The sequence below is a fragment of the Phyllosticta citribraziliensis genome (assembly GCF_038025025.1).
Source record: "Phyllosticta citribraziliensis strain CPC 17464 chromosome Unknown J3D65scaffold_6, whole genome shotgun sequence".
NCBI classification, from domain to species: domain Eukaryota; kingdom Fungi; phylum Ascomycota; class Dothideomycetes; order Botryosphaeriales; family Phyllostictaceae; genus Phyllosticta; species Phyllosticta citribraziliensis.
This window is the reverse complement of record NW_027117343.1, coordinates 28,087-54,458: the sequence shown is the minus strand read 5'-3', so window position 1 is coordinate 54,458 and position 26,372 is coordinate 28,087. Positions and strand designations below refer to the sequence as shown.

The 26,372-nt window shown below is 58.3% G+C and overlaps 11 protein-coding genes across 11 annotated transcripts; 4 read left to right on the top strand and 7 right to left on the bottom strand.

Moving 5' to 3' along the window:
• Positions 1 to 302: 302 nt before the first annotated feature.
• On the bottom strand, positions 303 to 1,755 carry J3D65DRAFT_353209 (uncharacterized protein). The gene is made up of 2 exons (XM_066795565.1): positions 414 to 1,755; positions 303 to 361 (listed from the first exon to the last, which is right to left on the bottom strand). Exon 1 carries the CDS (start codon positions 1,471 to 1,473, stop codon positions 799 to 801), a length of 675 nt encoding a protein of 224 aa, XP_066654911.1. The 5' UTR covers positions 1,474 to 1,755; the 3' UTR covers positions 303 to 361; positions 414 to 798.
• A 420-nt stretch (positions 1,756 to 2,175) lies between these two features.
• Positions 2,176 to 5,656, bottom strand: J3D65DRAFT_553357 (rab-GTPase-TBC domain-containing protein; the record flags this gene model as incomplete). Its single annotated transcript, XM_066797127.1, has 3 exons — positions 2,176 to 3,560; positions 3,609 to 4,450; positions 4,497 to 5,656. The coding sequence occupies 3 exons, from the start codon at positions 5,654 to 5,656 to the stop codon at positions 2,176 to 2,178; spliced, it is 3,387 nt and encodes a 1,128-aa protein (XP_066654910.1).
• Positions 5,657 to 6,154: 498 nt separating this feature from the next.
• Positions 6,155 to 8,086, bottom strand: J3D65DRAFT_623347 (Hsp90 co-chaperone Cdc37). The gene is made up of 3 exons (XM_066800154.1): positions 7,894 to 8,086; positions 6,859 to 7,844; positions 6,155 to 6,810 (listed from the first exon to the last, which is right to left on the bottom strand). Exons 1-3 carry the CDS (start codon positions 7,915 to 7,917, stop codon positions 6,300 to 6,302), a joined length of 1,521 nt encoding a protein of 506 aa, XP_066654909.1. The 5' UTR covers positions 7,918 to 8,086; the 3' UTR covers positions 6,155 to 6,299.
• Positions 8,087 to 8,096: 10 nt separating this feature from the next.
• Positions 8,097 to 11,294, top strand: J3D65DRAFT_570772 (ATP-dependent permease MDL2). Its single transcript, XM_066797631.1, has 2 exons — positions 8,097 to 10,229; positions 10,284 to 11,294. The coding sequence occupies exons 1-2, from the start codon at positions 8,394 to 8,396 to the stop codon at positions 10,851 to 10,853; spliced, it is 2,406 nt and encodes an 801-aa protein (XP_066654908.1). The 5' UTR covers positions 8,097 to 8,393; the 3' UTR covers positions 10,854 to 11,294.
• Positions 11,295 to 11,426: 132 nt separating this feature from the next.
• On the bottom strand, positions 11,427 to 13,256 carry J3D65DRAFT_623345 (Endonuclease/exonuclease/phosphatase). The gene has a single exon (XM_066800153.1). The coding sequence runs from the start codon at positions 13,246 to 13,248 to the stop codon at positions 11,815 to 11,817; it is 1,434 nt and encodes a 477-aa protein (XP_066654907.1). The 5' UTR covers positions 13,249 to 13,256; the 3' UTR covers positions 11,427 to 11,814.
• A 380-nt stretch (positions 13,257 to 13,636) lies between these two features.
• Positions 13,637 to 15,629, top strand: J3D65DRAFT_570766 (uncharacterized protein; the record flags this gene model as incomplete). Its single annotated transcript, XM_066797630.1, has 5 exons — positions 13,637 to 14,051; positions 14,106 to 14,175; positions 14,369 to 14,444; positions 14,656 to 15,005; positions 15,068 to 15,629. 5 exons carry the CDS (start codon positions 13,637 to 13,639, stop codon positions 15,246 to 15,248), a joined length of 1,092 nt encoding a protein of 363 aa, XP_066654906.1. The 3' UTR covers positions 15,249 to 15,629.
• A 152-nt stretch (positions 15,630 to 15,781) lies between these two features.
• On the bottom strand, positions 15,782 to 19,162 carry J3D65DRAFT_602816 (uncharacterized protein; the record flags this gene model as incomplete). The annotated part of the gene is made up of 8 exons (XM_066798154.1): positions 15,782 to 15,925; positions 15,948 to 16,454; positions 16,671 to 16,961; positions 17,050 to 17,174; positions 17,307 to 17,320; positions 17,350 to 18,434; positions 18,486 to 18,534; positions 18,633 to 19,162. The coding sequence occupies 8 exons, from the start codon at positions 19,160 to 19,162 to the stop codon at positions 15,782 to 15,784; spliced, it is 2,745 nt and encodes a 914-aa protein (XP_066654905.1).
• Positions 19,163 to 19,793: 631 nt separating this feature from the next.
• On the bottom strand, positions 19,794 to 20,607 carry J3D65DRAFT_602815 (uncharacterized protein; the record flags this gene model as incomplete). The annotated part of the gene is made up of 2 exons (XM_066798153.1): positions 19,794 to 20,405; positions 20,497 to 20,607. 2 exons carry the CDS (start codon positions 20,605 to 20,607, stop codon positions 19,794 to 19,796), a joined length of 723 nt encoding a protein of 240 aa, XP_066654904.1.
• A 370-nt stretch (positions 20,608 to 20,977) lies between these two features.
• J3D65DRAFT_602814 (uncharacterized protein) lies at positions 20,978 to 22,091 on the top strand (the record flags this gene model as incomplete). The annotated part of the gene is made up of 4 exons (XM_066798152.1): positions 20,978 to 21,137; positions 21,220 to 21,301; positions 21,354 to 21,888; positions 21,942 to 22,091. The coding sequence occupies 4 exons, from the start codon at positions 20,978 to 20,980 to the stop codon at positions 22,089 to 22,091; spliced, it is 927 nt and encodes a 308-aa protein (XP_066654903.1).
• Positions 22,092 to 22,539: 448 nt separating this feature from the next.
• J3D65DRAFT_623334 (S-adenosyl-L-methionine-dependent methyltransferase) lies at positions 22,540 to 24,641 on the bottom strand. The gene has a single exon (XM_066800151.1). The coding sequence runs from the start codon at positions 24,566 to 24,568 to the stop codon at positions 22,874 to 22,876; it is 1,695 nt and encodes a 564-aa protein (XP_066654902.1). The 5' UTR covers positions 24,569 to 24,641; the 3' UTR covers positions 22,540 to 22,873.
• A 472-nt stretch (positions 24,642 to 25,113) lies between these two features.
• J3D65DRAFT_353032 (coiled-coil domain-containing protein-domain-containing protein) lies at positions 25,114 to 26,111 on the top strand. Its single transcript, XM_066795563.1, has one exon. The coding sequence runs from the start codon at positions 25,216 to 25,218 to the stop codon at positions 25,918 to 25,920; it is 705 nt and encodes a 234-aa protein (XP_066654901.1). The 5' UTR covers positions 25,114 to 25,215; the 3' UTR covers positions 25,921 to 26,111.
• The last annotated feature ends 261 nt before the right edge of the window (positions 26,112 to 26,372 follow it).

The window sequence follows — 26,372 nt, the reverse complement described above, 5'->3', positions numbered from 1 at the left end:
AAAAAGAGATGACTTTGAATTTCAGCTGAATCCGAAACAAACGGTGAGTCTACCTGTCCTTGCAGAGGATAATTGAAGCTTTTGCCGTTTTCTCATGGCCCAGGGTAGCCGTCTCGTAACCGTAAAAGTGATGTGATAAGCGCCGCCGGACCACTGCACGCCCTCAGTCAACTGAGCTTCCTCAGATTCCACTATGGCTTTTCGTTTCCTCGGAGGACTTAGTGTTCAGTGTCAATTTTCCGCTTTCATTAAACCTAGTTTATCAAGAAAATGTAGCGGTAAGGCCAGCAGCATACCCAACATAGTTCAGTGATCATGTAAAGGATGGGGCGAACAGAGTTCGGCGGATGGACAGGCAGAGCTTCATCAGGTCAGCAGAAACAGGCAGGGTACAAAACTACGGCGGAACATACCAGATGTGGACAGAAAAGGCAGTGCCTCCATCTTCTACTTTGCATCCTCAAGACCACGCTCATCCTCATCACATCTTTGCCAACGCCCGTCAATCACCACCAAAGATGCCGAAAATGAATCGCCTACTCTGCATTTTCATGCTCTTTCTGGCTTCAGTGCGCAACGCGCACGCCGCAAAGGGCTGCAACCAGATGCAGGCAGAGTGCACCCTCGTGGTCGGTATCGGCACCGCCGAGTCTTGTGCGGATCGATGCAACGCGTTCGCCAGCCTCGTCCACCAGAAGGCTCTCGACTTCTGCGTTGGCAGGGACGGAATGACGCCAGTGACTGTCAGGACCGCTCCCAAGTTCATGGGCAACCCGCCCGTCAAGGTGTGCACCTGTCTCACCGAGCACACCGTATGGCGGCTATCGAGGGGCTGTGACTCGGACAACTACAACAAGCAGGTGTGCCTTTCCGATGCGGGAGCCACTTTTGGGGATTCGGACATATCGGAGCACGATGTGTATTGCTGATGGACCGGCTCCCGGCTCTCCGGCAGAACGCTAGTCGGTGGAGCCATGCTGGGCGGGGTTGTCGCGATCCAGCAGGACGGCCTAGCCATGAGGATGGTGTACGATGGGTCTGCTCCACGGGAAGGGCTGGTTCGTTGCGGAAAACACCGCATTGTCGTCCAGAGGCCCAGTTGTGTCGACGCGTCGCCGGAGGTTCGTCCAACCCCAACCAACCCCACAACTTCTTGTCCCTAGCACTTTTGTCCCCTTCCGTATCTCTTGATTCCATTCTCAAATCCTCTCGTTGCAAGCGTCCCTCCCGCGGGAGCAAAGCGCCGGCTGACGAAAGAGGCGTCGCACACACACAGGCAGAAGGCATATTTGTCACGACCTTCGCGTGTATACGGACTGCACGACACTGGGCAGGAGTGAGTCGAGTGAGCCTGAGTCCTTGGTCGGGGTAGATCAGTCTGTTCAGTTCGTCCTTGCCGCTGCGCCTTCTCCTCCCCACCCTCATTGTTTGGCCAGATACTTCAAACTCCTGTTTTTGTGTCATCCGGGGCATGACGGCCAGCTAACACGTTGTGTCAAGTGCAGCATCCATCAATAATCATCGCGGCGCAGCCCTCATCCCCACGTCCTCAAAGTCATCGAGCAAGCAGTGGATGAAACGAAAAGTGGCGGCAAAAGAACCCGGACGGCGTTTGCACACCACGCCCTGCACATGGTGAGAGGAAAAGAAACCCAGGCGGAGATGGAGGAGAAACAAAGAGGCTTCTGAAAACAAGGCTAGTCCTCATTGCCGTTGTCGTCCGCCAAAGGGCTGGTTCATGGAACAGAAGCGTGTGGAATGGAATCGTCGCGGCAAATAACTGTGACGGCGCTTGCGCACCTCCCACTGTACATATCTTACGTTAGACAGAGAAGAGAAACGAGTAGCGATGGGGTGAAATGGAGAAATAAAGAGGCTGCTGCATACCCAATGTGTCTTGGATACGGTGTTGTCTGTGTGGTCCGTCGTCCACTCTTGTCTGCCGCCCGCTCAGCTAGCTCTGCGATCCAACGTCAGCAACGACAACAAGACCAAACACCACACACTCGAACGAACCTGACCGACCGTGGACGGGCTAGGCTGGGGAAAACGCGGACAGGTAGACAGACAGGCAGGCAAACGAACAGACAGGCCAAAGAAGATGAATGACGCTATGAGAAGGTAGGCAGGTGTGTAGGCATGTCGAAAACACTCTTTCTCTCTCACTCAGTAGAATTACAACGTCGACCCACGGTCAAACTCGACGACGCGCTTGCTCGCCGCGCTCCCACTCCTCGCCCTACCACTCGCGTCCAGCTTGCCTGTGTCGTCTTTACTGGCTCCCGCCGAAGCACCACCACCACCGCCCTCACCCGCATCGATAAGACTCTGCTCGTGCCCCTTCTTCTCCTCGTGCATCTGAACGTCCGCAGCCTCGGCGCCCTCGAGGAGGTCGCGATCGCCCTCGGCACCTCCGCCCTCCTCGTCGCCGTCTTCGTCGTCGTCCTGGCCCGCCTTGCCGCCCGTCGTTTCCATCTCGCGCTGCGCCTCGTCCATGCGGCGCTTAACCTCGGCCGCCACGCGCATGCCGTCGCTGACGATGTTGTCCAACATGCCGCGGAGCCCCTTTCCAGGCGGGACGACGCCGCCCGTTGACGGGACCGTTGGGAGCCCGCTTCCCAGGCCAGACGACGCCGTTGGCGTTGAGCCGCCGCCGGGAGGAGAAACTTTACCGGCGTTGGCAAAGGTGGTGAGTGTTGCGGCTGGAGCAATGGGGATGTCGGAGAGGCGGAAAGAGTTGGAAAAGGCGCGGTCGAAGAAGTGCTCCAGGGTTTCGTCGGCGAGGATGACCATGCGGAAAGTCGGGAGGGTGATGTAGAGGGGATGCGCAGGGTCGAGAGCGAGGTTGGCCGACGTTACGTCCGGCTTTGGCGAGGTTGGGGATTTTGCGGACGACTCTGGAACAGTAATTTGAGTGTTGATGGTTGGTTTGCTGTCAGGTTTGGCCGAAGCATCATCATCGACGTCGATAAGATTGTCCTCGTCGTCTTCGTCGCCGATGCTGAAGTCGTTGACTGCGTCGGCCGTGTCCTTAACCGCGGATTGAGCTGCTTTGTTGATATCATGTCCTGGGTCGGCGTATTCGAAGCACCGGCGAATGAATGCCGATATACTGTTAAGAATGGCCTCGTCATCATTCTCCTTTTCGGGTTCCACTGGGTTTGCGGGCTGCAAAGCGTCGGTTGAACTTGATGCTGACCGAAGCTCGAGGCCACGGCGAGTGAGGAAAAGAAGCGCCTCTGAAATTCTGAGAATGCCCTCGCGATCAACTTTGCCGTCCTTGTCGTCATCGTAAAGGTCGAAAAAGTAGGCAATGTTGGCCATGATGTCTTTGGATCCTTTGACTGCTGCAAAACCAGAAACGATGTTTTGAAGACTCAGTTGACCGTTGCCATCCTTGTCCCAATGCCTAAACAGACGTTGCATGAACTCGTGATCCGTAGGCTCGGGGCCACTGCCCCAAGGAGATAGACTGGGTTTTGCCTTGTTCCAATACGATTGCGGTTGTTGAGGATCTTGAGGAGAGGTTGGCGAATCCGTGACGGCCCATCTTGCAATTCCTGCGAATGTCAGAAATGATGCAAGATCAAGTGTGGTGGAAGTCTTACCGGCCAAAAACTCTCTGAATGCATCATAGTCCATTTGCGTAGGACTGGGTCCAAGGGCTACACGGCCTTTTTCAACGTCGCTTCCAAAGGAAAATCCTGTAATGATTTGAGAAGCTCTCATCTTACTGGCCCTCTCTTTGCGTTCTTCCTCTTGCTTTGCCAACTGAGCCCTCTGCTGGCGTCCGTAAAGGACGCCGTAGAATCTATCGTACAGGAAGCCGAGGTCGTTCACGCTGAGTTTTTTGCTGTCGGGACCAAGGTTGCGCAGCGAGGTGCGCTTTGCAAAGTTTTCGATATTTTCCATCACCGCGTCCTTGTGCTTGGCCCGCTGTTCCGAAATTGTGTTTTGGGTGATGCCTGCAAACTCTTTGAAGGCAATGACCATGAGTTCCTGAAACTTCGTGACTGCGCGCAGCTTGGGATTGTCCGATTTGGGGTGTGCCGACTCATCCAGGCGTGCAAAGTAAGTCTTGAGGACGGAGATGAAGGTTCCGTCGTCGGTTGCGTCCAGCAGCTCTTCGCCATTGATCCTGAGGATTGCCAGACCAATCTGGAAGAGAACCTTGGGACCTTCAAGGAAGAAGACATCCAAAACACGAAACGCAAATATCAGAGGCATGGAATTGATGTAGAGGGAAAGAAACCAAGGTAGGGAAACAACGGAGAGTTGAATGTCTTGCTTGACGAGGTGTTCCCAAAGAATCGGCATCGTCTTCTCGACAAGAGACTCAAATACGCGCTGGTCCAAAAGGGTTCCGTACATGGTTGTCGAGTAGTATCCTGGAAGCAACCGGTCACACAAAATGGAGAGGATGAAGAAGGCCTGCGATTCGGACATGTATCTGCTGATATCAGCGGAAGTGCTTCAAAGTCACAGGTCACACATACATGAGGAGCGCAGCAACGACGATGTTCATGGCCTGGCAGTATCCAACCCGGGGATTGGTCCAGCTATAGGCAGTAAGGACGCGTCTAAGACGATTGATTCCCTCATCGCTCTGAAAGCCGGGATACTCGGGCAAACTCCTGTTAAGATCTTTTTCAATCTCGTCTATTGCCAGGGACTCTCGCCCCACGTTTTTGGATATGGTTTCTTCATAGAGTTTGGGGTTTTGCAGGCGGAGAAAGAATGAGCCCGAGGTGAGCTCCCAGATCTCGCCCCTCAGACGGTTCGGGAGACCAACGCGAATGAGCTTGTGGAAAGTTGGCTGGCGCATCAAAGTCGCGTTGCGGCCGTTCTCGCGGAGGTACTCGCGCCACAGTCTGATCTTGGTAGGTTCTCGCAGCTTGCGGGGGTTACCAGGGTATTTGAACTGGGTTCCTAGACCGGTATCTGGCGGTTGTCTCTTGGGCTCATCCTCCTTGTCTCCTTCTTTGGGCTTTACGTCTTCCGATAACAAGTACTCCGAGTAGCAGTCTTGTATCACCGCCTTCAAGTTCTCGACATCCTTGACGCCTTCCCGCAAACCGCGCTTGAGGCCGTCGCAGAACCTTTCGCATTGTTGCCGAGTGCCAGCCAGCTGGATGGTCAGCTTCTGCGGCACTACGCCGTCCTTTTTCGCCTTGGTCGTATCGATGAGACCGTTTATCGTCGTTATGGCCAGGGCAAACATGTAACTCTGGCTGTGCAATCGCTCGACGCGCCTAATGGTGCAAAGTGGGAGGGTGAAGCCGTTGCCAGCCGGGCCTGCGCCGTGTGTCTGTCCGGTAAAGGCGGAGCTGGAACTCAGACTTGCGCTCGACAGGAAGCTGCTGCCCTGCGTCGAGAAGCAGAGGTATTGTTCGCTGAGATGCAGCTTTCCAATGTAATGACTCCCCTGGCGAGCTTCGGCGCTTGATGCGCCATCTTGTGCCCCGCGAGTGGACTGAGGCGCGACGAGGGTGAGCTCGGCGGTGATCTCCTGCAGGGGATTCTGGTTCTCCGGGAGGCGGAATTGGTGGCGGAAGAGGGTGGCTTTCGAAGGGCGGCCTGAGTTTGTGGTAGACAGGGACAGTGACGGCTCAATAAACTGCTGGGCTTTCGCTACCAGATTGGAGATGTTGAACATGGTGGGAGACGTGAACAGAGGGGCTCATTTAGCTGCAGTAGCTTGGCTGTCAGCGAAGAGTTGGCGGCCTTGACTGGCAAGGACGCAACTGACGCTTCATAGTATGCGCCAGGCGGAGAGGAATGTGGTCGGCAGCGCGTCCGGCTTGTTGAGTGAGGAGAGTAGCACAGCTGAGGTTGGGTTGGCGGAGGTTGACCTGACGTCCGCCGCGGTTCGGTTGGTTGTGACGACTGCGAGCGGCTGAATCTCGGAGGTTTCACTCCCTGCGCCAAACACCCGGACGACCCAGGGCAGCACGGCATGAGGTGGAGCGGCCAAGTAAACACTTTCTGTCCTGGTTTCAACCGTGGCCTTTTGTCAGAGCATGTCTAGGCGTGTGCCAATCATGATTCGAACACATCAACCCCCCGGTCATGGCGACGGGATGCAACTCAGTAAATGGCTTGCGAGAGGGGTAGCATTGCTGCCAAGCTCAGGTGCACCCCTTGCTCTACATTGTCCTCTCCAACAAGCTGAACTTGTGTGTGATCATGTATTCTATTAGTGATGTTCTTTGATCGTGAAAGCCTGCGAGTCCCTCTTGATCAACGCCCAGGATGAAACATTTGCCATGCTGACCGCGTCATCCAAGACAGGCCAAACCTCACTCGGGGTCTGCAGCCAGCTCCGTCTCTTCCACTTCGCCCGGCATACGTCCTGTCCTCTCAATCTCCTTCACCCTTGCCTGGCCCTCCTCGGTCGTGGCGTCAATGACTCCCTCCTCCAAGCTCAACATGCCCCCGTCGCCCAATTGCTCCACAATCTGCTCAGCCTCGTCCACACTCATCTTGGCCAAGACCTTGTTGACCTCGTCTAGGCTGCCGCTTTGCAGTGCTCTCTGCAGGCCGGGCGGGAACGAATCAAAAATGGCTCGCGCAGCGTTGGCCTCCTCCGATGTGGTTTCGGGGTTGGACTCGTCCACTGCAGGCGGTACGCGGATGCTGATGGTGGTGTTGGGGTCGACAGCGTGCAATTGAATTTGTTCAACACCTTCTTGCTGCGGGTTGCTCTTGCGCTCTTCTCTGATTTCTGCCGCCCGCGTGCGGATGCGGCCGTACGTGTTGTTGACGTCATCCAAGAAGAGCTTCTGGGCCTGGTGCTCCTTGGTCGTGATGCTGTCTTTACGTTAGAAAAGGAGATTGAGTTGGAGCGCGGATACTTGCCGTTTGAAAAAGAGCTGTACTCCATCGCGGCCCAGTTGGCGGCAGTATTGCAAAAGAAGTGCTTGATGCACGCACTGGTGGGAGTACTTGTGCTTTTGCTCCAGTTCGGCATCAAAAGCCTCAACTAAAAGACCGTCCGTTTCGCTTTCCTTGAGGATGTGGGGGTGGTCCGAAAGAAATTGCAGGCATGTGCGGTAGTCGCCCACGGGAATCTTTGCAAACTCCTTGGCGTCTTTGCTGGCCACGACGTTGTCCGGGTCGTCGTCCACAGTTGCGCCGTCTTCAATGTCGGCATCTGCGCCGGATGACTGGCCAGTATCCGCGCGACCTGAAATAGTAGGCCTGCTGGGGTTCAGCAGTTCGACAGAATCGGCGTTTTGGGTCGAGCCCGCAGTAGAGGGCTGTTCTGCGGCCTTTTTGACGTTGGAGTAGTCGAAGCCGGTCTTGAGGTCGTCGCTGGTAATATGGCGTGCTGCTTCCTTTTCCAGCTCGGCCAGCGCCGTCAGCAATTGTCCTTGTAGGCCAGCAACCTTCTTCTTTTCCTCCCCCAACTGCTCTATGAAAGTATCGTAGCGCTGCTCGGGCGCTGGCTTCTTCTCGTCAACCTGGTTCTTGACTTCATCGACCAGCGAAGCCATCATTCTAGACCACGTCGGCCTTTCCTTGATGTGGGTGTGTACTCCCTCGGGAGGCGGGGGCGGCGAGTCTGCTGAAGGGTCGGCGGACTCTAGCAGGGATTGAAAAACGAGCTGGTCGACATTGTCCGGGTTGGAAGCATCCTTGTGCGACTTGAGTGCCGTGAGGAGGTTGTCGATTCGCAGCAAGAGGCCGTCATTGATTATGCGCTCGTACTTGAGGGTGACGATCCGATGCTTTCGCTGCTCTCGCTCCATGTGGATTTGGCTCTGCTTTGCGCGAATGAAGGAGTTCTTGTCGACATTGGGGTGGACTTCGACGTCGGAGTCATCGCTGAGCTCCAGCTGGTCCTGCACGCTTGTCAGACGGGGGATTGCAGAGGGGTACTGCGAGACAAACCCATTTGCTGTAGTCGATTGGCATGGTGATGCAGGTGGCGTTTGCGACGGGGATGCGCAGTAGAAGGTGACGCTAGAAGACAATGGTTGGATGACGAGAGGCAATAAAGCACAAACTGCGAGAAGAAGCAGTGGAGGAGATGGTGGTGGTGGATGGGGAGAAGTTGTCGCAGCAGAGGAGCTGCCAGCTAGGGCGGCGCGGGGCCACTACTGCGTTGCTTCTGCGCGATTCCGCAGAAGTCGGACCCTGATGCGGCCGACGACTGGAGCTGACTCCCCGTCCCCGTCCCCGTCCCTGGACCTGGACCTGGACCTGGTATGATCGCATCACCACCGTCTTGGCTTCTACAACTTTTTGTCCACACCACCGCCCATGCCTGCAGCCGCCAGCCCGCTCGCATAGCTCACCTTCGCACTGGTAGCATCATGTTCACCTCGTTCCCACTGCTTGCATCCACCCGTCCTCTCTGCATCGCCCGTCGGTAATTCGCTGGCTGAACAATGCGCGCATCAACCTCCATGTTCCAGCGCGCCTGGAACTGTCGGGGACTTGTTTCTCAAGCCTCCAGACACTCCGTCGACGGTCCAATTGCTCGATCAGTCGCTGCTCTGCTCGCCAACCCCAGGAATTTTTCCAATTCTGCCTCCCCACTTACCGCAGCTGCATGGCGGACGTCGACGTCACACCTCAGCCGCGGACGCATCTTGTCTTCCGCGCCGTTCAACACGTCCGTCTGGACCGCATCCACCTCGATACGACCCTTCTCCGTCTCTGCGAAATATGCCGAATCTAAAAAGTCGTACAAGGATGAGATGAAGGACCGGGCAAAAGAGGACCAGGAAGACAATGACGACGATGACAACGGCTTTTCAAAGTCGGAAAAGGCTGCGCAGGCAGCCAAAGTTGATCTCAGCGCAAAGCTGAGTAGGGGCGGGAAAAAAGGTGGAATGAGCGAAGTTCTGCGACTCGTCAAGATTGCCGGCCCAGAAGCCAAAACCCTCGGCATTGCCTTTGTCTTTCTGCTGATATCCTCCGCTGTAACCATGTCTATACCCTTTTCGATTGGCAAAATTATCGACATTGCAACCTCTCCCGAAGGCAACAAGGAACTGCTCTTTGGGCTGGATGTTACGACCTTTTACGCCGCCCTGGCCGGAGTCCTCGTCATCGGAGCCGGAGCCAACTACGGACGCATCATTCTCCTCCGAATTGTCGGCGAGAGAGTCGTCGCGCGGTTACGATCCCAGCTTTACCGGCGCACGCTCATTCAAAATGCCGAGTTTTTCGACGCCAACAGAGTGGGAGACTTGATTTCTCGCCTGGGATCGGATACAATCATTGTCGGCAAGAGCATCACGCAGAATCTCTCAGATGGACTTCGGTCTTTGGTCAGCGGTGCGGCCGGTCTCGGTATGATGGGTTGGGTATCTTTGAAGCTCACCGGCGTTCTTGGAATCATGTTCCCACCCGTGGCCGTTTCTGCCTTTCTCTTCGGGCGCTACATGCGCAATATCAGCCGCAAGATCCAGAAGAACCTCGGAACTTTGACGAAAATCGCCGAGGAGCGCCTTGGAAACGTCCGCACAACTCAGTCCTTTGCCGGAGAAGCCCAGGAGGTCGGCCGATACAACCGCCAGGTCAAGAAGATATTCGAATTGGGCAAAAGAGAAGCCATTGTTGCGGCCTCATTCTTCGGTAGCACCGGGCTGATGGGCAACTTTACCATCCTCGGAGTTCTCTACGTTGGCGGTGCCATGGTCAAATCTGGCGCCATCAGCATCGGAGACCTCTCGTCCTTTTTGATGTACACCGCGTATGCTGGCTCAAGCATGTTTGGTCTTTCCGGATTCTACTCGGAGTTGATGAAGGGCGTTGGAGCAGCCAGCCGTTTATTTGAGTTGCAAGACCGCAACCCAACGCTGCCTCCCACAGTCGGCGACCCCGTCAAGTCAGCTCGCGGCCCCATCCGTTTCGAACACGTTGACTTTAGCTACCCAACGAGGCCGGCTGTATCCATCTTTCAAGACTTGACCTTCGAGATTCCCGAAGGCAAAAATGTCGCCATCGTCGCACCCAGCGGCGCCGGCAAGTCGACCGTCGCCAGTCTTTTGCTCCGCTTCTACACCCCCAATCAGGGCCGCATCACCATCAATGGCAAGGACATTACGCAGATGAATGCCAAACAGCTGCGCCGCAAGATTGGCTTTGTCGGCCAGGAACCGGTGCTCTTTTCCGGCACCATTGCCGAAAACATTGCCTATGGCAACCCCAACGCGACAAAGGCTGAAATCATTGCCGCCGCACGCAAGGCCAACTGCCAGTTCATCGGAGACTTTGTAAGTACACCAATAGCTCATCGAATGGCAACATCACGCTAACGACGACGGCAGCCCGAAGGTCTTGAGACCTCGGTCGGCGCTCGAGGCACGCAGCTCTCGGGCGGCCAGAAGCAGCGCATTGCGATCGCACGCGCGCTGCTCAAGAACCCGGACATCCTCATCCTCGACGAAGCGACGTCGGCGCTCGACGCCGAGAGCGAGACGCTGGTGAACCAGGCGCTGACGGCGCTGCTGCGTGGCAACAACACGACCATCAGCATCGCGCACCGGCTCAGCACCATCAAGCGCGCGGACCGCATCGTGTGTCTCGGCAACGACGGGCGCGTGGCGGAGGAGGGCTCGTTCGACGAGCTGAGCCGCAGCGGCGGCGCCTTCGCGCGCCTCATGGAGTGGCAGATTAGCGGCGGCGAGGTCGTGCAGGGCGAGCGGGGCCCGCGGGTCAGCGAGCGTGAGGAGATGGAGGCCGAGGCCGTGACGGAGGTCGAGGAGGAGGACGTTGAGGATGGCGAGGAGCTGGATGATGTTGTGGAGGCTGATGGCGAGGTCAAGAAGGTGCAAAAGGGCGAGATTGGTGCGGGCGAGCGAGAGGATGTCGTGCTGGAGGAGGCGAAGAGGAAGTGATGATGTGGTGTGGTGTTGAGCGTCCATCCATTCATACGTTACGTCTCACCTCGCTGCCTTTGCTGCCTGCGTCTCTTCTGCTCCCTGGCTCTTCTCTACCTTGGCCGCCACTCGTCGTCCTTCCTCCTCCGCTGTCTCCCTCGCCCCTCTCTCCTCCCTCCCTTCCACTCTCTACGTCCTCCATCATCCATGGTTGACTCCGCTCTGCATCGATCATGGCAACCAGGCAGCAAAGCCTGCCTACACGACGGCATGCCTCAACCACCACCACATCTCACAACACAAAATCTCTCACCGCAGCATCCCACTCCCTGCTCTCCACCACTTTCCACCAAACGCCCACGGCGACGCGTCCGCCAAGCTGTCTACGGGAGCAGGGAGAGTATTCAAACGCATGGATGCGTGGATGAAGCTCTCTGCCTTTGGGAAAGCGGGAGGAAGGAGCTGGAGAAGTAGGAGCAAGGTGGGGACTTGAGCGAGGTATCTTTGTCATTGATAGAAAACTCTTCTCTTCACATCGTTCATTTTCACGTTTCGTCTGCTTTGCGCCGTGGTGTAAAACGTCAAGATCAAGATGCTCTGCCCTGCCTCACTCGTTCGAGCCTGCAGCGTCGCTTTCTTGCCTTGTCCTGCCTTGTTCATTACCTGCACATGTGACAAGCCTTCGGATTGATAGAGCAAGAAAAGTGTTCATCTCATCGTACGTTGTTTGATATTTTTTTTTTGGGGCGTGGAGTCTGTCTTGTCTGTGAGGCAAGATTGATACGTAAAGGGCTGATAAGATCACGATCCTCTCATCTTCATTTCGACATTCCCGGTCCCGTCCCGTCTGTCAGAAGCTTGCGACTCTGCGGTGCTCATTCGCACCCCGCAAAGCCAGCCACCACGTCCCAGCCTCGATCCCAATCCATTAATCCCTCCCCGTCGCAACGCTTGACAATCCCAACCTCAACGTAAAAACTTACCTGCTTCCCAAGACACCCCATACGGCAGCCCAGCCGACAATGACGGCCAGCAACACGCCGTTGCCCTCCCACGTCAAGGCCAGCCATGACAGCACGCCAACGACGACCTCTTTCCTTCGCGCTGCGTCGCGGCGCTGCTTCCAGTCCGGGCTAAGCGGGAACGGCGGCTTGTTGCGCGGATGCGCTGGGTCAGATGGCGGTGTGACGGGCTTGGGGATGAGGGAGAGGGACAGGGCGACGGGTGCGTGGTCAGAGGATGCGAGGATGGGGAGAGACGTGTAGGAGTGAGGCTGGAGAGGCGAGTCGCTACTGCTGCTGTCGTTTGAGGGACTGGAAGACGAGAGGAAGAGAATGCGATCACACCAGCTGGGGAAGCGATGTTTGGCCCAGGGCCATGTCGTCAATTCGGGCTCGGGAGACGGAGTCTCTGATGGCGGAGGAGGGACCGGTCGTCTACTAAATGAAAACTTGTATGTTGGTGGAAAGGTGATGGGTTCCTCGACGAAGCCTTGGAAGACGCGGCCAGCGGCCTTTTCGCGAGCCAACTGGTCTGACTTCAGGAGATGCGAATAGTGCAGTGGTGAGTCGGGCGATGCTTCTAGCTGGGGGAACGAATGGTGGTCCTGTGGCGAGGGGGGCGTGTCACTGGTGCGGTAGTTGAGGTCGCCAGCGAAAAAGACGTGAGCCGTCGGCGAGTAGATGCCGTGCAGGGCGGTTGCAGCGCTCGAGGCATAGTCTTTTGATATCAAGGGCTGCTGGTCGTCCCCGTCTCGAGCGCCGCGTTCTACTGCAGGTTCCCCCGCCTTGGCTGCAGCGTGCTCGGCGTCGGCCTCGAAGACGAGGTTGCGCGCTATCGCCTCCCAGTCCTCTTTGCGCCTGGCTACTGCAGGCTCCATGGGCGCCAGGTGCGCGGCGACAAAGGTCAGCTCGACGTCTTCCTGCAGGTCGGTGTCGGGCTCGGGGCGCAGTCCCAGACGGACTCCTACGGCACCCTTGTTGCCCATGTCCCAGAGGCCGACGCCGACGCCGGCAGTCTGGATCCAGGATATGCGGTCGGCGGCGTCGGGAGTCGCAAAGACCATGATGGCCGTCAGGCCCAGGGATTTGGTCAGCACATGACGATAGGTATCTGGGCTCGCGCCGTGGTGTTTGGCGGCGAGCGGCAAGGTGTCGATGATGCGACTCAGGTACGGGTCCAGCAGGTGGCCACCGAGAAAGGCATATGCGATTGGGGCGATCTCTTGCAGACTCAGGACAATGACGTCAGGGAGCGTTGTTGTGGTGGAGCCGGAGCCAGAGCCAGAGGGCGAGCTGGACCCTGAGCGCGAGGGGGCGGCGGCGCGAAAAAAATCGACGGCGAGCTGACGAGGATCAACGAGGTTGCGGGCCAGGTTCCAGGTGAAGAGGTACAGGTTGAGAGGGGGCGTCATGGTGGTGGACAGGACAGGAGGTGGAGCGGAGTGGGCGGGAGTGATGTTATGGAGCAGAGGGAGGGCAGAGGGCAGGGCAGCCAACGGAAGGGGGGCCCGCCAATCAGTGGCCACAGCGCCGCCCGGGGAAGGAGCAGTGGTAGGGCAGCGAACCTAAGCTCCTTCCCGCCCGTCACAACTGGACTGCACACCCAAAACGTCATCCGCCGCGACTCGACAGCTGCAGCTCCAGCTCCCTCTCTTCTTCTTCTTCTTCTTCTTCTTCTTCTTCGTCCTTCTCCCTTCCAGCTACAAAACCATCTCCCTCCTCCCCACACTCCAATTGACCTCTCTTTCCTCTCCACCTTCCACCTCTCACTCCAAACCACACCCTTCCCACCTCGACACCATGTTTCGCCCACAGATGCTCTCCAGAGCTGCTCGCTACACCGCCCCGCGCTCTGCCAACCTCGCATCCTCTGCCGCCCGCCCTACCGCAGCTCACCAGCGATGCTTCTCTCTCTCTGCTCGCCGTAGCGACAAGTCCTCCAAGGACGACCCCAAGAACGCCGGAGCTGCCGAGGAGGGTGGCCAGTTTGCCCGCACCGACGAGTCTGTCCGCTACGAATACCCAGGTGAAGAGTACCTCCCCTCCAGCCGTCCTGCCCAGGGCCGCGCCGGATGGCACTTCAAGCGCACTCTCGCCAGCTTTTCGCTCGAGGGTCGCACCGGCATCGTGACCGGCGGTGCTCGCGGTCTCGGACTCGTCATGGCTCAAGCCCTGGTCAACAGCGGCGCCAACGTCGCCATTGTCGACATGCACAGTAAGACCCACCAACCCAAGCTTCACCTTCTCTACTGACCATGATCCTACACAGAGGAGGAAGCTGAGCGCTCGGCCAAGGGCCTGATGGAGACTTTCCGCAAGGAAAACCACCACACCGACGTGTAAGTGCGCCCCTTGTCCTTTCACCCCAGGTTACACATCGTGAGGTTGCTTTTTCCGGATTCGCCTCCCACCCGGGTGCAGCTTCACTAGCCTGCTGGGCGCGCGTTTACGAGCCCCTCGACCCCTCCTTGTGCTACCTCCACATTCCTGAGCCTTGCAAGCGCCAATTGCTGACAATGAATCAACATGTAGCGTTCCTACCGTGACCGCCCACTACGCAGACGTTGCCGACCCTGAGTCTGTCAATGCCGCCATCGCCGATGTCCTGGTACGTTTTCCTGCCGTTGTCACACAAATTTGTCAAGTTTTGGTGGCGGCTTGGGGCTCGCGTTCAGCTTCCGGCAACAGCAAGCTTGCTTCACCCGAGCAATCCTTCTGTTGTGGAGGCATTACACGAAGCTATTTAAGCTGCTACCCGTCCCTTGCCTTTCCTCCACACTGTCTCGTATGAAGAACCTATCGTTGACTTTTGTTTATAGGCTGCCCATGGCAAAATCGACAACCTCGTCACCAGCGCTGGCTTCACGGAGAATTTCGATGCCATTTCCTACCCCCACGACCGCATGCAGAAGCTGTGGGGTGTGAACGTTGATGGAACATACCTCTTTGCGACCGGTGTTGCGCGTCACCTGCTGGAGAGGAAGGCGCCCGGCTCGATTGTCATGATTGGCAGCATGTCCGGTGCCATTGTCAACGTTCCCCAGCCGCAGGCGCCTTACAACGCGGCGAAGGCTGCGGTGCGCCACCTGGCCTCCTCCTTGGCGGTTGAGTGGGCCCACGCTGGCATCAGGGTCAACTGCATCTCGCCCGGCTACATGCTTACGGCCTTGTAAGTTTCATTGCAGACGGCTTACCCTCTTTCTCGTCGAGTTGCGACTGACAGTCTCACAGGACCAAGAAGATCTTGGACGAGAACCCGGACTTGCGCGACAAGTGGATCTCTCTGATCCCTCAGGGCAAGATGGGTCAGCCAGAGGACCTGATGGGCGCCGTCACCTACCTGTCGAGTGACGCGTCGAACTACGTGACTGGCGCCGACCTTCGCGTCGACGGCGGATACACCGTCACTTAAGCCTCCAACAATTGGCTATCGGCACACGAACGATATACGACAAGAGTTTTCTGGCCTGCCGAAACGAGACACGTCCGTTTAGGCTTTGGTCGCACTCACGAGATGATTGGACACTGGGTTGCTCTTTGGCGTCAAGAAAAATTGCTTCTTTCAACGGAATCTGAGGGCTAGACAAAGCCTTGGCTTTCTGAGACAGGCTGATGTCTTGAAAGAGCAAATAAATTCATCATGGGATGGGTATGGGAGGGTGAGATGTCAAGGTAGCCACATGGCCCAGAACAATCAATGAGGCGGTTAGACATCATGGACTGGATCCGATGAGGAGTTTCCCTGTACATTTACCACTGGATAGAATGGAGTCTAATGCATGGATAATGAGGAATCTTGCTAACCTGCAGTGCCTACTTGAACGTCCAACAGAGCCTCTTTTACATCCTCGCGACAGCCATGCTCCAAAACAATCTTGAGCCGCCAAGCTCACCACTTCGCTAGCCCGTCTTCACGTGCAGCTCGAGGGCACTCAAAAGTCAGCCTCAACGCAGCCCTGTCGAGCGGCCAAAAAAGGCGAACGCAAGAAAGAAAAATTTCCTTCCCGCAAACGTCATCCCGCGCCCGGCGTCGCAGCCGCCCAGTCCCTTGACACGAATTGCCGCCACCGCCGCGCGCCGCGTCCGGCTCTACCCAAGGTAGGTAGCTTACCTTACCCCACACACCCCGGCCCCCCGTCAGTCGGTCCCTTGGCACATACCACGGCGCGGGCACGGGCACAGGCACGGGCACGGGCATGGGCACATGCCTCGCTTCGCTGGCTGAGCGGAGGTGATGCAAGGGACGAGGGCGGTTGATGAGGCTGACTGACGATGGATGGCACAGATGGGAGAAATGTGGAGGAGGAGGAGGAGGAGGAGGAGGAGGAGGAGGAGGCGGAGCGTAAGTGTGACGGATTGATGGATGGGATGAGAGTGCCAGAGGCCGAGGCAGAGGTAGACGCTGCTTTTGACGAGCCTTGGGCGGGTTGTTGTTGTTGTGCTGCTGCTGCTGCTGCTTCTGCTTTTGCTGCTGTGTTGATGGACCAGCTACTGGATGGTATCGCAGGCAGAGCTTGAATGTTGCATTTACGCATACGTAGATTGCTTGCTTGCTGTCCTTAAGACGTCGAGTCTTGTTGCCGCCGTGCGGTTCTGCTGTCAATGCTAAGGTACCTTTCTACTTCGTCGGCGCAGACTGGCTGCGCAGTCTTCGTAAATCTCAAGACGCAAGAAAAGCAAGTGACGGTGATAATTTGACGAAAGACTGCGTGAACGGGAGCTTAATGGCGGACAGTGTACTGATGGACTTACTGGCTTTTGCGGCGCGGGCCGCGAAGTCATGAAATCAGAAAAATCGAATTGCGCCGCGATTGCAGTTGCGAAAGACACTCACCACGCGCACTTTGTGCGCACTTTTAGACATCACGTACGAGATTCGCGGCGCGAAAAGAACGCCACTACCTGTACTTTCGATTTTATTCGTGAGCGTTTTCGTGCGAGCATTTTGACGGAAGTGCATTTGGTGATTTTGACGGCGTAATGATCCGCGCAGGGAGCATTCGAGCGCTGCGTACATGGTGGTAATAGAAGCTTCTAGATTGGTCTTTGGAGTATGTGTGATGATTGGGTTAATAGGTGTGCTGGTGTTCTTTGTTTCTTGAAGTGTTTGCTCTGCAGTAGGGGTCTAGAGGGCGTTAGAGGATTGGAAGATAGAACGCCCATCCCATTGCAATCTATAGACATTCCCCTGAATCCATCATCCATCGCCATACCAGACTGCCCCTTCTTTTTGTCGTCCCATTGTCGACCGCATGAATCTCGTCCATGATGTCGCCAACAACACCATCGTGAACAGCCATTCTTACCCCAGCTTCACGACGGCGCGCCGAGCCGATGACTGCAGCACACGCCATCAAGACCCTCCTCCTCTTTAAAAGCTTGCCCTTTCGTCTTCCTCTCCGCTCCTCCTCCACCCGACGAAACGCCCCCTTCCATCACCACCAGGTAAGCAACCACCACTTGCACTCACTGAGCCTCAGTGAGCTGCGGTGACAGACGCTTCAAGAACTCACTGACGCCTCTGACCTGAACAGCACCTCTCTCTCGTGCGCGAACGCCACGATCTCGCCTGCCCTTTGCCCATTGAGAACGCGCCGTTCCCCAACAGTTGGTCAATCCTCATCCCATGAACGCTCCCAAGCTGACTGCAGATACAGACACCACCACCAACACCACCATCACCACCAGTATGTCGCTCCCCGTCACCGACGGCGTTCTCGCGGCGGCCGACCTCTCCGGCGGCGGCCTGCCCTCCTACACCCACGGCCAACGAGACCAGCTCCTCCACGAGGCCTACCGCCTCCACTTCATCTACAACGCGGCGCACAAGCAGCCGGCCGCCAGCACCACCACCAGCGCCACCACCACCACCACCATCCGCTCTCTCGCGGCCCTCCCGCTCTTCTTCGAGCACTACGACGCCACCGGCGCCTTCCTCGCCGTCCAGGGCCCGCCCTTCGCGGCCACCGACCCCTGCGCCGCCGACCCCGTCCGTCTGGCTGCCGCCGCCGACGCCTTCTTCGCGGCCACGCTGCGCTTCTGGCACTATCCCGCTGTTGTCGCGCGCAAGGCGCAGCTCGTCGCCCGCGAGGCGTACTTGGACGACTGTCCGCGTGTCGCCAGCACCAGCACCAGCAGCACCAGCACCAGCACCAGCACCACGGGCAGCGGCCCCGACGGCATCATCGACGATGCCGACATCACGACCGTCACCGTCGCCGACATGGAGGCCGTCCAGGACGCGCTGGAGCAGGTCAGCCGCGAGGCGAAGGAGGCGCGCAGCGTCGTGCGTCGCATGGATCGCTTCGCCGATCCGGAGGTCGACCACCTGCTCGAGGCGCTGTCGGATGTGGGCGGCAACGTGAGGGAGATCTTGGAGGCGGTCAAGGAGGTGGAGGGAATCTTCGTCGAGGGTGGTTTCCAGTGAGGGGAGTTGGGAGGGGAGGGAGGGGAAGGGGAAGTGGGAATCATGGATGGATGGATGGATGGACAGGTTCTTGTGGGGAGTGGTGGAAGCGGTTTCGACGCTGCTGCGTTCGGTTGGAGGTGACCCAGGTTGATTGTACGGGTGGATGAATGGACGGGGTCCTCGGGTTTTCTACATCAGTGCTTCCAAGAGTGGCATCTCTGAGCAAGGAGGCATACAAACTCTTCTCATCCACACTTCTCCTCTTGAACCTCGAATGCCCCCGTTTGCCCTACACATCGTCCACAAAACAGCCAAACACTTTCCAGTCACGGATCCCAAAACCCCAGCCCAAGGCAGGTCGAACAATCATCTCTCTGCCCTTCACACCAACAAAGCTTCGCATGGCTCAAATTGTCCACGAGAGCCTTGCGCCACTCGTCCATGCTCGCTGCCTCGAGCAGTCTCATCTTCTCTGCAGGCTCTGCCATGATCCACCACTTCAACGCAAAGTCGCAGAAGCATATCCACACATTGGCGGACACGGCGTCTGTGCCGTGGACGCGGCAAGCCTCCCCAGCCGCGTCCATGAAGCGGTTAGGGTCCGCATAGCACCTCTCCAGGTACCCGTTGGGCTGCTCGTGCTCTGGCAACTCGAAGCGACCTCGTCGCCGCAAGTCAAAGGCTCGCGGCCTCGTGCTGAAGTTGAGCTCGCCGATGAAGCGCTCCGCGTCCTCTGCGCTCCGCATCAGAAAGTCTCCGTCTGGCGCTCGTCTCCTGACAATGTCGACGATGCAGGTAGGCTCGTCAGGCATGTTGCGAAGGTCCCAAAAGGCGGTGGCGCCCGCGTAAAGCGCCTCGGTCCGCTTCCAAACGCGGCCAGGGCCGTACTGCGAGTCGGCGAGGTCGACGGGCTCCATCGTCATCTGCCAATCCCGGGCGGCGTAGAAGTCGAGGAAGATGCGGGGTTGGCCGGCTCGGCGGCACTCGATGGCTTACGGGTCCCCGCTGTTGAAGTAAGTGTGGTAGGCGCGGTAGAAGCAGAGGGCTTCGTGGATCAAGGGGGCGAGCTCGGAGGTGGTGTAGATGGAATAGCCGTTGGCGCCGAGGGGTTGAGAGCGCTCGTGTGCGTCTGATAGGGAAGTGGAGGTGACGGCTGTGGTGGGGCGAGCTGCTGTGACGAAGTGGAATCGGTCGGGGAGTCCCCTGGCCATTGTAAAGGTTTTGAGAGACATTGCGGGAGGTGGATTGGCTTGCTAAGACAGCTATTAGGGAGCGCGTTGTGACTTTTTATAACGTGGTTCTGTGGTGGAGGAAACGAGCGCCCTTGCCACGAAGCAGCTCAAACCAGAGGAAGTAAAGACTGATTCCAGCTCTTCTAGGAGGTGATCTAATGGACAAAACGACAAGTCATTCATGGTCAATGGAGCTCATTTCCAGGCTCCGAATCTGTGGGGCAGTGACTCGCCTCGCAAAAAGGATGTGGAAAAAGAAAATATGAACAGCAGGTTAACAACCCGACTCACCATCTAAGGCCCAGCAACATCATTCCTAATTCAGCCACATCCGCAGGACCTCTTCTTCTGCTCCTCTCACAAGCACATGCACGTGATCCACGCCTCGGACGCTCTGCAGAGCAACCCAATTCTTGAACCACAGCACCTTTTCGCCCTTCTCCCCCCTGCCTTCCTCATCCACCTCTCCAACGGCACGCCGAAACTCGCGCGTCACAAACTCTTCAACCAGGGCTCGCGCCTCGTCCGTCAGGTCGCCGTCTTCCGGCCTGATGGGCGTCGGAGTCTTGAGCCACACGCAGAGATGCGTGATGCCCGCCTCCAGACCGTACGGCCAGTCATTCCGCAGAACGGCATAGTCGGCCGGGTCGGCAAAGGGCGTCGGGTTTTGGACTTGGAAGCGGGGCGGCGCTCCCTCCGCGTCGTCTGGCAGCGGGGTCCAGTGCAGGCGCTCGGCGAGGATGTAATCTGTGAGCGAGCCGTAGTCGGCGCGGATCCGGCGTGTCCAGGCGAGGTAGGCTCGTAGCTGAGAAGGCGAGCGGGCCAGCAGGTGCAGCGAGTTGGAGCCGAGGAGCTGTTGCAGGTTTGACCAGGTGTGTGGGGTGTAATGGTCGTCGGAGGGGAGAGAGAGGATTTGGAGGTCCAGCGGCTGGAGAGGGGTAAGTACGTATCACTAGGGGTAGGAAGGGGTCAAGGGGGTGCGGGAATCAGTGGCCGAGGGATCGTGGTGGATGGCGTACGGTTAAATGTGGGTGCTCGGCATGGATGTGGTCGATGGAGGCATTGGCGTAGGAGTCGTCATTGTCGTCGGGCGGGACTGGGTTTCCTGCAGACGGGGCGATTCCGCTCATGGTCGGAGGGAACCAGTGTGCATTTGAAGCGTTGATGGACGAGGCGTGAGAGATGGACGTATCTATCTTGGAGCGTGGAGCTTGGAGCTTGGGCGGGTTGGCCTGCCGTGCGGATCTCGTTGCCCCATGTGGCCAAAAAGCGCCGGCCTCGCAGTTCCCCATCCCCACACGCGCGCGCTTTTCGCATCCATCTCAACCGCTCCGCTGGCCTGACTCTGACCTCTGCAGTCCAGTGCCAACAAGGTATTTATTCACCGACCTCCTCAACTCTCTCTCGTCGCCGCCGTCGCCGTCGTCGAGTCCTCCTCAATCGCACCGCAACCGAACCCACCTTCCGCCTCGGAGCTTGTTGAACCGCCGACACGCCAAAATGTCCAACTCTGCTGGGGCGTTCGCGCCGCAATACGTCCACGGCGTCTACATTCCGTCGGCCCTGCTCATTGTCGGCACTCTCATCGTCAAGAAGGAATGGGCTCCCTTCGCCGTGCTCATTGCCGCGGCGCTGGGCGGATGGAAGGTTTTTAGCAACCGTACGCCCCGTCCACAGCCACCCCACCAGAGCTCTTGGAGCTCAACACGAGATTTGCGGAAAGCTCACACACCAATTGACAGAGCCGGGCAGGTTCCTGAGGCCTGATGTCTTCCAAGAGATTCCTCTCACCGAGAAGACGGTCCTCAGCCACAACACGGCCATGTAAGTCACCGCTGGCTGTGAGTCTGGACGCAAACTGACCGAGCCTCTCTAGCTACCGCTTCGCTCTCCCCCGTTCCAACGACATCCTCGGCCTGCCCATTGGCCAGCATCTTTCCATTGGCACCATGCTGCCCGGCCAGACCAAGGAAGTCGTGCGCTCCTACACTCCCGTCTCCTCGGACGAGGACGTCGGCCGCGTCGACCTGCTCATCAAGGCATACCCCACGGGCAACATCTCCAAGTACGTCGCGTCGCTCAAGATTGGCGACAAGATCAAGGTCAAGGGCCCCAAGGGCGCCATGGTCTACACGCCCAACATGGTGCGCCACTTTGGCATGATTGCTGGCGGCACGGGCATCACGCCCATGCTGCAGATCATCAAGGCCATTGAGCGCGGCCGCCAGGCCGGCGACCGCACCGAGGTCGACCTGGTCTTTGCCAACGTCAACCAGGAGGACATTCTGCTCAAGGAGGACTTGGACGCGCTGGCCAAGAAGGACAGCGGCTTCCGCGTTCACTACGTCCTGAACAACCCGCCCGAGGGCTGGACCGGCGGCGTCGGCTTCGTCACGGCCGACATGCTCAAGGTGCGAATGTCCCCTCAAAAAGTCCAAATCTTCACTCGCTGACACAGTCTTAGGAAAAATTCCCCGCCCCCGCCTCCGACGTCAAGATCCTCGTCTGCGGTCCTCCGCCCATGGTGTCGGCCATGAAGAAGGCCACGGAGAACCTGGGCTACACCAAGGCTCGCCCCGTCTCGAAGCTCGAGGACCAAGTCTTTTGCTTCTAAGCGAGCCCCTTCCCCTACAAACTCAGGGTCCTCGCCATACGGACTACAAGGAGTGTCGTCGGAACGCGATCCGACGGCTTGGCGGAAGCGGTGCGCGCTCATGGTGTCGCTGGCGAGCGGTGCGTCGAGGCGTTGGTTCGGTGGTGGTTCGTGGTCCGTCCGGCCGTCTGTTCGTCCGCCGCACTGGCTGTCTGCTGTCCTACCTGACGGCCCGCTCGTCTCGTCTCCACTACTGCAGACAGGTCGGCAGGTGGCGAGCTGCTGGTTCGACTATGTAGTACGTATACACATGGGCGGCACGAGCGGATGCGCCGCCGGTGTCGGAGTTTCTTGCAATCGATTTGCCAGGCGTCGGGTCGAAAAGAGTTGCATACATATTTACATACACGGGGTTTTGCGCATGAAGAGACGAGACGAGATGAAACGAAACGTAAAGACAAACGGTTATGCGTGGTTTAGATGAGATGTGGCTATGCTTTGCAGTCGACGTACGTAGGTCGTCAGTAGACTCGATCAAGATTCTCCACGCTGTGCGCGCGAGCAGCTCTTTTTTTTAAATTGTGGCTTGTTGAGTTCAGACTACGGATCCACGCGCGTGTCTACATTTACTTATTTTGAATTCGCCGAGGCGAATATTGCACCCAGACGGAAACAAACGCCGACAAAACAACAAAATTTTAACAAAGCCCACCAACGCAGAAAGCCATGGGAATTTTGTAGTTTGATATCTACACCGCCGCGAAACGCCGTCGACTCGACCTACCAGCGCACGGAGACCCCGCTCACCACAGCTCCCACACGGCGGCCGGAATGACCATGCGCATGATGCCCCAATGCTCAACAGCGCTCTTCTGGTGGCCGCGCTCGAGCACCGCCTCGCCACCGCGCCGCAGCACGTCGGCGTCGGCGTCGGGCGTGAACGGCACCTCCCAGCTGGAGCGGGGGAACAGCATGCGCTCGCGGACGCGGCTGTTGAGGAAGTCGGGCTCCTCGGGCTGCCGGAAGCGGATCGGCTCGGCGACGGGCCGGCAGAAGACGATCATGTTGATGAAGTCGCTGCCGTCTTTTTCTTGCGCCGGCTCGTGGTCGCGGAAGATGCGGCACGACGGGAACACGGCGTGGATCGTGTGCAGGACGAGCCGCGTCGTCGGCAGTTTGAGGTCGCCCGCGTAGTTGATGGCGACGACGCCGTCGGTCGGGTTGAGCAGCGTCTTGAGGCCTGCGAGGAATTCGAACGTGAAGAGCGCGGCCGGCTCGGCGCCGCCCGTGAAGACGTCGTGGATGATGTAGTTGAAGGAGCCCGGGCGCTCGGCGGCCGTCGACGCGACGTACGGCACCGCGTCGGATATCACGGCCGTGTGGTTGCTGGGGAGTCCAAAGTACTTGGTCGCCATGGCGTGGACGGCTGGGTCGAGCTCCACGATGGTGGTATTGATGCCGTGACGCATCATCCCTCCCGGGGCTGTGCCTATGCCGAGGCCAATGTTCAAGGCCGTCTTTTCGCTGTCGGGGCGCTGTTCATCTGCTGGGCCCGTCTTGACCAGGCGGACGGCTTCGAGCATTGCAAAGACGGAGTAGATGGGCTCGGGATGCCATTGGCCGCTCTCCATGCGCGCAGGCGTCACCTTCCATTCGCCGCCGAGCAGGCTGTGGTCGCAGCGAAGGATGCGGAAATAGCTCTCCTGCGACTCGAGGACCGATACATAGCCGGTAAGGGATTCGCGGCGCTCGAGGATGGTGTAGTTGTGCTCGTTCAGGGTCTGGTTCAAGACGGCAAAGTTGGCAGAGCCGGGGAAGTGCGGGTTGAGCCGCACAGAGTGGAAAAGAGCCGGCAGGATCAACAGCAGAAGCGCGGAAGGAGACAGGACAGCGTAGAGAGCGGCAACCAGGAAAGAAAGTCCGGATCGGGTAAGGAAAGGGTTGCTGCCCATCAACGGGGGCAGCAGACCAGTGACGAAGTTTTCGGCGGATGAAAAGGTGACGTAGCAAGCCAAGGGAGAGATGATCTCAGCAAAGGTGGAGTTGAAGCTCGAAATTTTGCAAGTATCGAGAAGATCAATGGCACAATAGATTGACAGCAGCAGAACAGGGAAAAGGGTCAAAGCTTCAGTGACCACGGGGCCGTAGATGGCACCGAGACTAGCACTGTACCGAAATAGCAACGCCTGCATCGGCTGGCTCCAAAAGGCCAACACGGGGATCCAGCGGCTGGTCCGAGGGCCCAGGACGTTTTTGAGGGCACCCTTGGACACGACGGCTACGAGGAGGCAGGAGAGGACGGCCTTGGAGTGCCAGATGGAGGCCGGGATGCTGCCGTAGACGGGGGAGAGAGTCAGCTGAGACACGGCTGAAGCGACGCCGGCGACGACCATGAGGGCGGAGGCCTTTGTGATGGCGACGAGCGGCGAGGGCGCGGCATTGGTGGAGGACGAGTCGGCCGACTTGGGCTTGCGGACGGTTTTTTGTTTGGCGGCCATGGCGGGGAGAAGAGGAACGGGCGGCCAGCACCCAGGACTGTGAGCGAGCGAAGAAGAAGAAGAAGAAGAAGAAGTGGGGAGGGGGACGTCCGAAAAGAGGTGGTGATGTGGTGATATTTATAGTTGTGGTTAAAAGGACAGCTGGCGGGCGGAACAAGACGGATGGGGTATCAAAGGCGAGATGGGAGGGTGAAGGTTGGGTTAGAAGCGACAGCAGAGGATGCGGTAGAACATGACAAAAAAGGAGCAGCAGTAGTGGAGCGACAGGAGCAGCGAGCGGCCAAAGGAGGGCGAGGGGTCGTTGTGGTTGTCGAGGCGTGGTGGAGCGGCGGCCATGGTGTTGAAGGGTCCTGGGTGGTGGTCGGGTGCATGCAGGGGTTGAGATGCAGCCCAGGGTTCAGGTCGGATGTCGGGACGGCGGCGTCGGTGGGCCTGATTGACATCACCGTCGCCGCTTCGGGTCGCCTGCTCTGCACATCGCAACTCACACGCTCCCCGTCCCTCACCGGCCTGTCCACCGTCTCCACCGACCCGACCCTCGCCTACAAACGACTCTGACTCTCCCATTTCCGTCCACGGCGTCCTTCACTCCTCCTCCACTCCCAACCAACATCGTCCAGTCGTAGGAGCAGCCCACCGCGACGGACATGCCTTTTCTCGACCGCACCATTGCTCCAGACACCATGCACGCCCACGACCCCGAGCCCATGCAGATCGATGCCGCATCAGCAGCCAGCCTCTCCACCCCACAAACCTCCGAAATACAACACCACCTCTCGCGAGACGACCAACAAGCCAAAGCCCGCCAACACCGCATCCGCGTCAAGAACCGCCGCAAGCGCTACCTCGACACCCACCCCGAATACTTCAACTCGGGCCTCGAGCTGGCCGACCCGCTCCTCTACGACCGTCTTGTCCGTCGATTCCAGACTCCTGCCGAACGCGAGGCCGAAGGCCGCGCCAAGGGCTACAGCGGCGTGCTCGAAGCCGACCTCTTGCGCTCCGAGGCCAAGCTGGCCGCCCTCCACAACCCAGATGGCAGCAGCGTAGCCGTCAGGCGGAGATCCAACGGCGAGATCCAAGTGCTCGAGGACGAGGCCGACGAGCTGGCGAACATGACAAAGGAAGAGGGCCTGGCGCGGTGGCGGGACGACATGACGCAGCGCTTTTTGCGCGGCGAGGACCGCGACTTTCGCTACGAGGAGGTCGACGAGAGTGACGAGTGGGACGATGTGGCCGAGGAAGAGCGAACGGCGCAGGACCAGTATTTCGACGGAGAGGACCCTGCGTTGGTGCACTCGGGACCGGGAACCCCCGCCATCACCGGCGAGACGGGGGTGCAAGACTTTTGACAATCAAGACACAGCGTCGGCGGTGAGACGCCTCGGGCCCTGAAGCGGCAGTCTGACCACGAGCTTTTCGACCTGTCGAGGCCCAAGAGACCGGCGCTGTGTGTGAATCGGAGGGAGCATGCTCACACTGTCGATGCAGCTACCGAGACCGTGACGGTTGCGACCCACGTTGGCTGCGAAAAGTGTCGTCACCCCTCGTTTGTCAAGGTCCAGGTTTTCAATTGAACCGACTAGAGTCCGCCCGAGGACAGGTACTTTTGTACTGTATCGGTCGTGACACCGAGGCGGGGCTCAGTTGATCAAGAGCGAGCCCGCCAATCAGCCACCAGCACCATTGTCCGACAGTCGCCGAAGTCAGACTGAGCAACCAGGGTCCTTGGTATGGCCCACAGGACAGAATTCGACACTTCACGACCAAGGCCCCGTCGTCGACGTCTCACTCATCGCAGAAT